Raw genomic sequence first — 14,363 nt, forward strand, 5'->3', positions numbered from 1 at the left:
ACTGAATGAGAGTAGTTTAGCAACAGAGTCTGTTGTTAGTATAACCAATAGTTTAATAGTTTAGAAGAACCGTAAATTGATTATACTAACAAGTAAACTTTGACAAACCCTAGATTTTAAAATTGATATTCGATGATTAATTACAAGAAATAAAACCTTACCTCAAAATTATGTTTTTTCAATGGAGAATAGAAAGCCTAGAAGCCGCATATAAAGGGAAACGATTATGAGATTAAAGCTGTGAAGCCGCAGAACCATTGGAAAAAGCTGGTTTTTTGCATGCTTTATGAGTAGAGAAAACTTAAGCACGCTCCAATGGATAGGAAGAGATAAATCACAGTATGCCTGGAAAACTCAATGGATTGGGGAGGAGATTAGGAGAGAGAAAGTGGGCTATATTTACACTTTTTGAGGGTAAAATAGGTCAGAGCACTGTGGATTAGAAATGTCTTAACATTTTGAGGGGCAAAAAGGTCCGAGCATTGTATATAGGACATTATTAGGTGTTGGGGCTTTTACAGGTTAGGGATTTGGGAAAACCGTTGCCCTTAACATACAAGGGTACCGGCTCCCCCTATGAACATGGTTTTTTTTTTATGCTTATTTGTGTTTTTCTACTAGTGGACCAGTGATATGATGTTAATTACAAATAAATCTTACAATTGCTATAAAGTATTTATATTATAATAGTGTTACGGTCTAATAATGACTCCTAATATATAGTTCATAATCATGTGGTACATCAAATTAAAGTGTTACAATACAATGCTACTTAGTATCAAAGTGTTACAATTAAGTGTTACTTAATATTAATGTGTTACAATCAAGTGCTACATGATATCAAAGTGCTACAATTAAGTGTTACTTAATATCAATGTGTTACAATCAAGTGATACATGATGTCAAAGTGTTACAAAAGTGTTACTTATACATTAATTAAGGTTCTAACCTTCAAAGTAATACCATTTGGTGTTACCTAAGGTCAATTTTGTAGTAGTGATAGAGCACTTCCAAAATCGTGATGTACTGAAAAGTTCTTAAAAATTAAGGCTCTTGATAACAATTTGATATGGGTTCAGGTGGGGGATTATAGGGTTTGGGATAGACTCAAATCAATCGCAAAATTTGAGAATTTAATTTTAAAATCTCGATCAAAATTGTTAGTTTAATTGCAAAAACTAAAGCAATACGATTTAATCAATTCAAATAATCATAACACTCTAATTTTATTAATGAAAATCGAAAACATATTTATAGGACACATAGCTAGAACTCAAAAAAATAAAAATTAACCCTAGGAAAGTGGAAACTTTAATTATACTATATAATTTAGATTTATCTTAAATTAATTATGGAAACAAACACTAATCCCATTAATCTTGCGTAACTTTTGCATTGACGAAACTCAATCTCACGATTAATAGACAACTCGAGCAAAAATTAAAATCTTTAACTTAATACTAAAAGCGAAATCAGTTATGCCACATGTCATTCACTGGTTAAAAATTATCCCTCCATTTTTCTTTCCCTTTTTTTTTAGTCTTTTTTTTTGTCAAAAAATTATTTATAGCCTATAATATTCACCTAATGAAACATTCTTATATGCATATATTTTATATTAAGTAATTTTTGTAATATTCTCCAAGATTTCTACAATATTCTCATGCTAATATTTCTATAATGCTAATATTCTGAGGTTGTGAGTAACTTCACCGGTAACAGGATATACCGTTCCATCTGCCACAACCACTAAATTTTGATTGTACTCATCTTTCAATGCTAGGCGACATTTAGTGGCTACCTACATAATACAAAAAACTCGATCAATATTATACATGTTAACCATGTGAAGTCATATCTTTAGTATTAGTTAATAAGACATATACCTCTATTACACGAGGGCTTTGTGTTGCCTCCATGGTCACCATCACTTGCATTCCTTGAAATGCCTCCACGTCACCGGTCATTTGTGGTAGTAAATTGGCGAGGTAAGCTTTCACCTACATTGCCACACGTTGTTCCAACCTCTCTTCGATCCTCTCTTCAATCCTCTCTTGAATCCTCTCTTGAATCTTCTCTTCAACCTTTTCTTCTAGCCTCGCCTCCCATTCTTGAGTTAGGGTAGCTTTCATTGATTCTAACTCTTCCAATGAGCATCCACCTTGGCCGGATGATTTACCCTTTCAGTATCCCTTCCCAAATACTTGTGTGTGACTAACTCCAACCCTACACCTTCCTAGTGCTTTTACATGCCCGCGGTGATCATTTTTTCCTAAAGCCTTGTTGAGGGCATCCATACCAATATCATCACTTGAATTGTTTCCTTCATCATTCTTTTGCAATTTTTCCAACTATTCCCAAAGAAATAAAACATATATAAGATATGGAAGAACAAGAACCTGAATTGAAAAAAAAAATGATATGCATAAATAGAGAGACTTATAGCCTACACCATCTAAAGCGTAGAACTGATCAACATATAAAGCAATATGCATAGAACTAATTAGAACTGATCAGCATATACATCATAGAACAATGATGGCAGTGAACATGATAACAGGCGGGGACTCGAGCAATAAACAGAAAAGGCCTGAAATGAACTGATCGGAACTAATCGAAATTGAAATTTCAGAACTGATCAAAACTTATCGGAACTGATCAGAACTGAAATTTTAAAACTGATCGGAACAGATCAGAATTGATCGGAACTGATCAGAACTGAAATTTCAAAACTGGTCGAAATTGATCAGAATTGAAATTTCATAACTGAAATTTCAGAATTAATTGGAACTGATCAGAACTAATTGGAATTGAAATTTCAAAACTGATCGGAACTGATCAGAATTAATCGAAACTGATTACAATTGAAATTTCAGAATTGATCGGAACTAATCAGAACTGAAATTTCAGAACTGATCGGAACTGATCAGAACAAATCGGAACTATACTTTTATTCTTCAATTTATCTAGATGGCTATGGTATTAATCAAAAACTCGAATTCAATAACGAGTGATTGCTACTAAACTTGACGAGACCAAAGAACATAGGATGGGCTATTCAGGGCAGCCTAAGTGCCGAAAGGCTCATCATCTCAGAAATGTAGGATTCCCTACTTTCACTCTTTCCTCCTCCCTTTTGATCATGAATGCATTACCTCATATTCTTAACATCTGATCTTTTATATTCTTACTAGTATGTAGTACTTGTATTAGATTAATTTTAAAATGACTGATTTGAGAGGTTATTAACTCTGATCTTAAGATCAACAGTTAGCAATATAATACTTCGTATTATCCAAATTTGTAAGTTAATCTTTAGGTTTCATCAATATAATAAACCTTCTGTAGTTCCATTTATTTATTTTCTACTCTTTTATGAATGTAAGGGTTAATTTTTTTTTTAAAAACCTTTAATATTTATACAACAATGGTAAAACATTAGACTCTCATCAAACAAAATTTTTTTGTTATAAAATATATTCAACATAAATTATAGAACATAATCAATATGAACCTTTATAAACAACAAAGATTTATAAGAATGAATAACAACTTCAGGTGAAACAGGTTTACTATGATTTCGTGGAACTGATCGGAACTGATCAGAACTGAAATTTCAGAATTGATCAAAACTGATCAGAACTGTAATTTCAAAAGTGATCGGAACTGTAATTTCAAAATTGATCAGAACAGATTAGAACTAATCGGAACTGATAAGAACTTATCAGAAAAGGCCTCAAATTTAGCGAAGCCCATTAAACAATGCAGGAAATGAGCAATAAACAGAAAAGGCCTTATCAGAACTAATCAGAAAAGGCTTCCCATTAAACAACGTAGGAAATGAGCAATAAACAGAAAAGGCCTTATCAGAACTTGATCAGCTCAAAAGTATAAACAAGTAACTGAAAAAAAACGTATACTTGGTTTCTTAGAAAAACACTTACAATAGCATTGGCTATTTACTGGGTTTTGGCATTCTTCGGGTCTATAGCCCACGATCCATCTGCATGACGAGTTTGACGGGCCAAAATCCAATAAAGAGACCGGTTTTTAAGCTTTTCACTCATTACAATGCTTGTCGTGGACTCTGTGGTGCTTGAGGTTTAAGATTCTGCTGGAATTCTATTGGTCTTACTCCAATCAACTCGAGCCCTCTCATAACTCTTGGAGCCTAGATGGTGGCGATGCTTATTATTCTTTGCATTTTCCTTGCCTTTTTCACTCAGAGCCTATTACAAAATGAAAAGCTATTGTAAGTAGTATTGTAGTTAAAATAAAGTATGTGAAAAATACTTTTATAATATCTTACACACCTTAAATTCATCTGTATTGCAATATGTCTCAAACTCTTTCCATTGCTCTTTTATGATGTAACCTTCATAAAGCTCCCAGGGCTTAATGTTTGCACTTGGTGAGTCAGGGCGGAGGTGCAGTTTCCTTAGTAATGAATCGTGAAACTAACCAAGACTTGTGCTTCCTAAATCTAGCACCAACAGCTTCGTGGAACTTCTTCTCTTTACTACCCTTCGGATCATCAATGTTGAACTTCCGCCACAAAATTAGAGAATGTTAATATTCACAATTAATTTTAAGTATCATTAAATTTAGAGCAATAACCCATATTTATATCTTAATTACCTTACTCTCCTCCCACAAGTTTTGCTTTTGAACTTTATCATACTTCGGATATCCCTTCACATTAATGTTAACTCTTTGAGCACAATTACCAATTTGCTTCCCATAAGAAGATTTCCACTTTCCAATAGGCATTTCAAACTCATCAAATTCGAGGAACATGGGTGTAGTTGTTTGGACTGCTCTAGACGGGGCTCGTCCCTTTTTTTAGAAGATTTTACTTGGGAAGTGGAGGCATCCATGTCACCAGATTGTTCCTGTCCATCATGATCATCTATGTTTTCTTCCATTGTAGTATGCCTACACCTACACAAAAAATGAAATTAATAAGAATTAGAATCAAAATCATAACAATAAAATCATATTAATGTAAATACTATACAATAAAGCAATTAATGATTTAGATATATACCAATTTAATAAATTCAATATTTATTGCAAAAAAATACTATTGTTAAAGGAATACAATAACAAAAACCTTGGTTGTAGTTATAGGAACCACTAACCCTTTCTCACGATCATACTCTACATCATCAACAATATCTTCCCCTTCTTGTAGAGGTTTCACTCCCATTGATATAGGCGGGATGTCATCAAATTGGTCATACTCTTCTTCATCCACAACATCTTCCACACCCACAATTTTTCTCTTGCCTTCAACTACAACACGCCATTGCGGATCTATATAATCCTTGATGTAGAATACTTGTTTCGATTGTGAGGCTAATACAAAAGGCTCTTCACCATCAATGTATCGACTAGAGTCAACCAAGGTGAATCCAAATAACTCATCGGTTTTCATACCACGACGGTTATCAGCCCATGTGCAACAAAATAAAGGAATTGTGAAATCAACATAATACAACTCCCAGATTTCTTGAATGACACCGTAATATGCCTGTGTAGCTTCAACTGGCCTTTATTCCTAGAACTTGAGTATTCAGTAGAAGATGCAACCACGACAACACCACTATTTTGTTGCACACTTTTTTCATCTTGATGACAAGTGGAAAAAGTAAATCCATTGATATCGTAACCCTTATTATGTAGCTCAACGCCCCAAATGTATTTGAACTCTAAAAAAAAAAATCCTTACTAAAGCGACCATATATTATTGTCAGGTCATTTCTTGTTGACTAGCTAGTCAGTTATATTAGTTGGTCAATCTACTTATCATATAGTACATTATTTCTTGAATCTCATGTATATACCGTCCTGGTGCACTATGGAACCCCAATCTGTCCCCTCACATATATCCCGACTACTCGAAACTCCAATTCTTTATCAAACCTCATATTCTCAGGAATATAGTCCTGGAAATTGTGTCAGTATTTTCAGCATCACTCTCCCCAACCAAATTTCATCAATAATTGCATTAACATACCTAAATTAAGCTGAAACCATTTCTCAATTACTCTTACTTCATCAACAATCATGAATTCTTACATAAATTAAAATAATCCCTAATATATCCAGCATAAACCAAAAATTAATCAGAATGGCGAAAACGTGATCAGTAATCACTCAATCAACAATCATCTAAAATCAAGAAAAAATTAAAGCAAAAACAATGAATCGAAAACCAAAACTTCAAGTTCAAAAAGAACAGAAATAGTTCAAAATGTTGATGATCTAAAATAAATCAGATTAGGACTTAAAATTGATATCAAATTTTCACATTCTTCATCAGTAGTAGAAATTTCTCATATACAAATGACCTAAATTCAAACAAAAATGATAACAAAATTAATATAGTAATTAAAATTCAAAGAAAAAAATAATTAAAAAATTCAACTGAAAAAAAATCAAAAAATGATTGAACTGGAAAAAAAAAATCAACTGTTCTTCACCTCACTACCAAAAAAATTGGCTAACAAACTTAACAGATTTAATTTTTCTAAAAATTAAGGCTAACAAAAAAATAAAACTTATTACTTTGAGTAAATTAAACTTATTACCTTGAGTTCTTCACATGGCCGCCGGAAAAAACCACAAGAAATCGCCACCCACCGGAGTTGCGAGGGAAACGAGGAACTTGCGAGGGAGAAAGGGTTGAGGATAACCCCTACTGTTGGCAGCCTCCAATTTCCACCACCCAACAAACCACTACCCACCGGAGCTCTTCAGATAACCCGAACTGCTGGCAGCCTCCAATTTCCAGCACATACACGCCCAACAATCCCAACACCGGCGACAGACAAAGCGAGAAAGAGAGGACTGGCGAAAACGATCCCAACACCCGCATAAACAGAGGATCGAAGCTTGCAAGGGAGAGAAGGGACGAGGACCGGCGACGGAGAAGGCACCAGAGAAGAGATTGCGCTTCAATGGGGAACAGATCAAGATTGTGCTTCAATGGGGAAAAGTGAATGAGGGACGAAATGACGAATTGAAAAATGGGGATTGAAAAAATTGAGGGCTAAATTTGAACATTTACTCGTAACGGACATTTTAAGTTCGTTACAAATAAGTTGGTCAATCACGTTTTGATTGTACTTTTTGTAACGGGCAAAAAATGTCCGTTACGAATAACTTAGTATTTGTAACGGGCGGTAAGTTTTCCGTTACAAATAAATATTTATTCGTAACGGACAGAAAGGTGCCCGTTACGAATAAGTATTTATTTGTAACGGACACCTTACCGCCCGTTACAAATACTACTTTTTTAAGCAGATTGATAATTATTTGTAACGGACCTTAATTTCGCCCGTTACGAATGATGTTATTGTAACGGGCAACAACATGCCCGTTACGATTAAGCCGTTACAAATAGAAATTTTTCCACTAGTGTAACATTATAATTTGGGAAAGCCTTACTTCTATATTAATCTCATGCTATATATATATATATATGATGTTTCGATCATTATTTTCCTCACCTTACTTATATATTATAATAAGACTCACTCTTTAAGAATTTGATTTTTACATATCATTAACCTATACTAAAAGCGAACCTAAAATGACACTTGTCATAATCTCATTAAAAAAATTTCCGCCCATTTTACTTTAAGGAAATAATTTTATAATAATTTAAAATATCTTTCTTCCAATTAAAATTCTTAACAATAATTAAGCTCCATATAAAGATTATAAACCCAACTAATATATTTTAACATATAAGTAGTCTTTTATTTGGTATTATTTTTGTAAAAAAAATGAGGTAAATATTATTAAACAATACTGCTACATATTATTTCAGCCTTCGATAATACTATAAACTTTTTTTTTCTTCAAATTTTGTTACTTTTGCAATAATGTTTAATTCAATTAAAAATAAAATAATTTTGTTAATGTTATGAAATATATATTTGTGGATGCCCATTATACCCTTGTATTATTCCAGAACTTTCTAGATTTTAGGGTTTATTATTCTCCAAGCAAACCCTATCAATTGTACTATATATATATATATATATATATATATATATATATATATATATATATATATATATATATATATATATATATATATATATATATATATATATATATATACCTCCATTATATGAAATACAAGGAGAACACAGTTATTAATTCTCTCTCCATCTCTCATATTTTAACCTCACTTTATTACACGTTATCAACACCAAAGCTCTAAACAACCTATCAATTAACATTAAAATTTAATTTTAATCAAAATCAAAGGTGATTTTACCAAACGATTCAGAAGGAAAATAGTATCATATAATATACTATTGTTTCCTTTAATTATGCCGAATTGGAGTAGAAAGAATATTTCAAATGTATCAATTTCGATGTTTTGCTAAGTGTCGAAACACAAAAAAAAAATTATATTTTTATGGATTTGGGGACCGCCAATGAATGTTATTATGCAAATCGTCAAGTCCTATATAATACCCACTTATTGGGTTACGTTTTATTATGCAAATAACAATTGTGGGAGGCTGATTTTGTGTTGATGTATTTATATTTTTAAGTCCCACATGGTGGAAGTAAAGTCAAGGGAATAATAGGGCGTGTGTTCTTGAGCATTTTCCCTCATGATAATTTGGTACGAAGATTCTTTCATTCTTCAAAAGGGGACCCTACAATTGGCATTGTTAATGGATGTGAACAAAGAGAAGTAGACTGGGGCATTCTCTTGGCTTATCTGATAAAAGGTGTGAGCAGTGGAACGAAGGAAGCAGGAAAACCTTACCTATTTATGGAGGGCTCTAGAGGAGTAATCAAGTTCATGCAATGAATGATTAATGGAGGAAATAAATCAGGGAAGTTTTCCTTTAAATTTATATCATTGCTAATTTTCTTTTATTTACATAATTCGTTTATTGAATTAATTGTGTGCCCCTAGTTAATTGTGCTTTATTATAAATTTGATGTTTTGTTCAGCAATGTTTTTTTTTTTTTAACAGCTGAGATAACAGGGAATTAGTCCCCAGGACCAACAATAATACTAAAACAATGGAAAAAAGGCAGTAAACATTGGATCTTGCTAATAGCTCCTCTGGCATTCATAGCTCCTGTGAGATCACCCTACATCCAATTAACCAGTTGTCTGTCTTTAGTAGTGACCTCTAAATGCAACTGCTTCATCTTAAGAGCCCAACTAACACCTTCGAGCATTGACTCCACCATGTTATTTGCTACATCAGCTACATGCTGCTGGACCTCTCCCTTGTGAGTACAACCATCAGTGCTTTCCAGCTCCCAATTCCAGCAGTTGCTCTATCTGCTATTAATTTTGCATAGCCTAAGAATAGCCCTCCTGCAACCCATGTTCCCTGCAATAAGTTGAACTGAGCTACTTTGACCACGCTTCTTGCTTCTTACGCTTGTGGTGTCAAACCCCGGAGGGTGGTCATTCTCTGAATCAGTCATCTCAGCACACTCATCTAAGGTGTTAGTTTGCTTATAAGTAGTCACATTGTGCTCTACTTTTTTTATAGTAGCCAAGGCGTTCTGCTTGGTTTTCTTGAAGATCAAGTTGTTCCTTGCCACCCAAATGCACTCCAAGCCAGCTATAAACAAGGCATAACTTTCCCCAAGATCCCTCTTTTTATCACACAAAACTCTTTGCCAATTGGAAATCCAATCTGCGATTGGAATATTAGCTTGGTGAGTAACATTTACTCCCAAATTACAACCCCTCCAGACATGGCTAGCATAGGTACAGTCCCTGAACAAATGCTCCAAGGTTTCAACACATGAGTGATCACTGACCATCTCATTATAGTAAAGCTGACAATGGTGATCTGAACCCAGACCCCTTCTCTTTCTTTCACTCCCAACAAGAAGAGCCCCTTTAATAATCTTCCAAAGCAAAATCTGATGTCTTGGTGTACCAGGCAGCTTACAAAATCTGATTGTTGGGCCAGAAGCCTTGCAGTAAGTGTCCAACACTCTCTTTAAGGCTGCCACACTGCTTTCTTTCCCTTGAATGAAAAAAACTGAGTCATCAGCGAAGAATAGGTGACTAAGTTTAGGTGCTCTTTGCGCCACACTTAAGCCTGCAATGTTTCCAGAACTTTCTTCACACCTAATCAAACCAGACAAAGCCTCCATACACAAAATAAATAAATAAGGTGATAAGGGGTCTCCTTGGCAAAGCCCACACCTTGGCTTAAAGGGCTTCTGAGTGCCACCATTGATAATCACATAGAAGGTGACCGAGTAAACACAATTCATAATGGTTTTCACCATTAAGCTAGGCAAGCCAAAATTGCATAAAACTCTTTCCAAAAAATCCCACTTGATTCTGGCGTACGCTTTACTCATGTCCGTCTTAATAGCAATTTTACCCCTAACACCTTTTTTAGTTTTCCTGATATTCTCAAGCAGCTCATGGGCAAGCAAAATGTTGTCTGAGATAGCTCTCCCAGGAATGAAGGCATTTTGAAAGTGGCTAACTAAATCAGAAATCATTCTTCTTAGCCTATTAGTGATACACTTAGAGATGATTTTGTAGCTAACATTACAAAGTCCTATCGGTCTCAATTTATCCATTGAATTCGGATTGTCACACTTAGGAATTAAAGCAATGCTAGTAAAGTTGAGTTCTCTCAAAAGGTTACCTGAGGTTAGTGCCGATTGCACAGCAGCAATTAAATCGTCTTGAATCCAAGGCCAATTTTTCTGGTAGAAACCTGCTGGTATCCCATCCGGGCCTGGCGCCTTCTAGGGTTTCATTGCGAAGAGGGCGTTTTTTATTTCCCTTCTTGTGTAAGGCTTTGAGAGCATGTCCTTTTGATCCTCAAAGAGCAAGGCAGTAATACCCTTAACACCCCTATCAATTTCGTCCTCCCTAGTCTGTGACTGAGAAAAAAGGTTGCATTCATATATATTTTGAAAATAATTCATCGCAATCTCTGCAATTTTCCCTTCCTCCGTTGTCCAATCCCCATTCTCATCTTTAATAGCTTCTAATTTGTTTCTCGCCTTTCTTCCTTTCACAAAATTAAAGAAATATCTTGAGCAAGTGTCACCTGCGTAATCCCAATTTAATTTTGCCCGTTGTCTCCAGTGAATAGTCGTATTTCTCGAGTATTCTTCCATTTGTTTGCTGACTCTCAAGAAGTCCTTTGCCTCTCCTTCACTTTCCAGTAACAACTGTGCTTCAAGGATATCTTTATCAAACTTATCCCATTCCCCATTCCAATCACATCTTTTATCAAGGCTCCACCTTTTAATTCCCAGTTTCACTTGTTGTGTTTTCCGAGCTAATTTATGCATCGGGGATCCCCTTTGTGTTTTATTTCAATTTTCACATGCCACATCAATGCAATCTGCATAATTTAAGTGAACTGTTAAACATCGCCCGCAAATTCCTACATAAAGCCCACAAAATAAGAGTGAAATGACACTTTTGCCCTCAAACTAAAAAACACAATTTCTCTCTCTACTCTCTACTTCCACTTTCTCTCTCTAAATTATTTCCAGAGCTATGTCGAGGCGGCCCGGCAAGGAAGTGGCGGCACCGGCGGTGGGCGGAAGGCGGTTTGCCGGCCAGAAGTTAATTTTTTAAATTTTTGTAATTTTTTTTTTTAAAAAAAAAACCTCCGGCGACGGTGGGGCGCCAAGGCGAGACGCCACCACCACGGAGGAAACGCCTAGGCAAGACGCCCATACGGTGGTGGCGGCGCCTAGCCCAGACGCCACTACCACGGCGGCAGCGCATAGGCTAGGCGCCACGGCCGTGGTAGTGGCGTCTGGGCTAGGCGCCGCCACCACCGTACGGGCGTCTTGCCTAGGCGCCTCCTTCTCTTTTTTTTTTAAAAATTTTTTTTTTGTTTTTTTTTAATTTTAAATTTTATTTTCGAATTTTTTTTTTTTTTTTTTTAAAAAAATTTGTTTTTCTTTTATTTAAATTGTATGTTCCCTTTTTTTTTATCTTTTTTTTTTTAAATTTTGTTTTTTTATTTGTTTTAATTTTATGTTCTATTTTTTTTTTTAAAAAAAAATTGTTTCTGGTTTTAATTTTTAATTTTATGTTCCTATGTATTTTTTTTTTTTTTTGAATTATATTTTTGTATGTAAAAAAATTATAAGTTCCCTTTTTTTTTTATAAATTTTCTTTAAAATTTTGATGTTCTTCTTTTTTTAAGTTTTTGCAATTTTAAATTTTTTAAGTTTTGTTAGTTTTTTGTTTTTGGTTTTTTCTTTGCATTTTTGATTTTTTGTTTTTGTTTATGTTTTTCATTTTTTAGTTTGTTGTTTATATTTTTTGTTTTTGGTTATATATTTTGTTTTTGGTATATTGTTTTGTTCATATTTATATTTTTTTATGTTTATATTTATATTTTTTATGTTTTTATTTATATTGTGTTGTTTATATTTTTATTTTTTATGTGGGGTGACTGCCATGTGTGACCAGCACTACATGGAATGGTACATCCGGCACTCGCACCCGAGGTTGATCAAAGACATCGACGACGCAGATGATGACGATGTGCCACCTGCCACTGCCTCTTATGCGGTACGTCTCATCTTTTATTTGTTGTTCTCTTATTTTAATATATATATGTATAATACGTCGTTTCATGTTTTTTGTTTTGTGTAGTGGATGGGCAAGATTATGCAGTTGGGACACCGACTTTTTGAGGAAAGGGACTGCATGACGAGTGCATCAGGCAGAGCTGTTATTGACGATCTGGAACGGACCCTTGAGCAGTGGAAGTGGGCGTCACAGAGGGATTACTGATATTTGAAATTAGACATTATCTTTTAGTTTGTAATATTTGAAATTATTGTTCTTAGTTTTTAAAATTCAATATTATCTTTTAAAAATGAACACATAGAAATGACATAGTATTGACAATACAAGGCCTCATAGTAAAAGGTAGGTGTACATCAACAAAAACTACATGGCAATTAAATTGTTCCACTGTTGCACGCGAGCATGGTACAAAGCATCCCAACCCTCCACGCTTGCTCTACGAATTTCATACCACTTCGGTATGATATGTGGGACCGGAAAATCGGGTGACATGTCTAATCGGATAAAATGTCTGTATGACGGCCCAAGAAATCCAATAGCAACGTCCCTTACCGGTCTGGTGACGGTCTCGCGCGAACACCAGGGCAGAACCGTTGTACATGGATAATAGGCTCGACTATGTAAACCAAGGCCGAAATGCATGACTGCACACTTGTAGATGTTTGCAACGGCAAAGAGATCAAGTGGCGCATCGAACCAATGATTTTGATCGCAAGGTCCCCCTCCCCACCGGATACGCTGCAGAGACCTATCCAAGTCCTCGCCGTACACATGGCCATACACATCTCGGTTTGATGCGATTTCACTGTACATCAACTGCCGCACTAAACCGTAGTTGTCTTCACCCATTTGAAACACATCCGCCACAACCCGAAATCCGCAGTTACCATCTGCAATGACATCATTCCACCCGTCCAAGAATGGCATCATGATATTAGGGATCCTGTCCTTATATGGAAAATGTTCAATGTCCATTCTCCCTGTTACACACATCAATAAACACAATAAACAAGTCAACAGTAAACTAATCAAACAGTCAACAAAAGAAATTGAAGTCGAATGTCTTACCGGTGCCGGGCATATTCACCGACGACGATGATTGGCTGCCACTTGATGAGGATGTACGACCACGGCCACGGCCACGGCCACGACCGCGAATGTACTCAAACGCACTCTTGTTCCGCCGTGGTTGTCGACCCCTAGGTCGCTCGACCCCTTCCGGTTCCTCGGTATCCAAACACGATGTATTGAACATGTCATGAAGTATGTGTGTAGCACTACGAATGATCGAAGGGTGACTGGAGGACACTTGGTCAAACATCAACTGAAACTGCTCCAACTCATCCTGTTCACGGTGAACCGTATGCGGAACAGAATGCTCTCCGATAACGAGCGTCCGCCAGAATGGATGAACCTGATCGACATGTAACGACGCCCTGTCTTGCGTAATTACGCGGTGAATGGTGCATGCACAAGGTAATCCATGAGTCACTGATATAGCACATCCGTACCGAATAGCCACTTCATCGCCCAACTCCCTCATCCTGGTATACTCGCTCAGAATCAACCCCAAACAGTGGTGTGACACACGACCGTGGAGAATCTTAAATATGAAATGGCCATACAACATGCCATGTCGTCGTCTGGAGTCCTCGAGATAGTTCTTGATGCCGTTCCTCTGAGTATCAATAGCCTTGTTTATTCTCTCGAACAGTGTATCCAGAGCAGCCGTGGAAGAATCAATCCAGTCCTTCAAAGCTCTATGAGCGCT

The 14,363-nt window shown here is 35.7% G+C and overlaps 1 protein-coding gene and 1 long non-coding RNA gene across 2 annotated transcripts; both read right to left on the reverse strand.

Moving 5' to 3' along the window:
* Positions 1-3,952: 3,952 nt before the first annotated feature.
* On the reverse strand, positions 3,953-4,742 carry LOC110721995. The gene is made up of 3 exons (XR_002511504.1): positions 4,639-4,742; positions 4,314-4,519; positions 3,953-4,229 (listed from the first exon to the last, which is right to left on the reverse strand). It is a non-coding gene; the product is annotated as an uncharacterized LOC110721995 (long non-coding RNA).
* An 8,131-nt stretch (positions 4,743-12,873) lies between these two features.
* LOC110722157 lies at positions 12,874-13,958 on the reverse strand. Its single transcript, XM_021901419.1, has 2 exons — positions 13,661-13,958; positions 12,874-13,572 (listed from the first exon to the last, which is right to left on the reverse strand). The coding sequence occupies exons 1-2, from the start codon at positions 13,911-13,913 to the stop codon at positions 12,956-12,958; spliced, it is 870 nt and encodes a 289-aa protein (XP_021757111.1). The 5' UTR covers positions 13,914-13,958; the 3' UTR covers positions 12,874-12,955.
* Positions 13,959-14,363: the final 405 nt, after the last annotated feature.

The sequence above is a fragment of the Chenopodium quinoa genome, unplaced genomic scaffold (assembly GCF_001683475.1).
Source record: "Chenopodium quinoa cultivar QQ74 unplaced genomic scaffold, ASM168347v1, whole genome shotgun sequence".
Classification (NCBI taxonomy): Eukaryota; Viridiplantae; Streptophyta; class Magnoliopsida; order Caryophyllales; family Amaranthaceae; genus Chenopodium; species Chenopodium quinoa.

Coding starts and splice junctions, on each gene's coding strand:
- LOC110722157 (XM_021901419.1), bottom strand. CDS start 13,913: ATGTTTGACCAAGTGTCCTCCAGTCACCCTTCGATCATTCGTAGTGCT. Junction 13,573..13,660: donor GGTGAATATGCCCGGCACCG/GTAAGACATTCG, acceptor TGTGTGTAACAG/GGAGAATGGACATTGAACAT.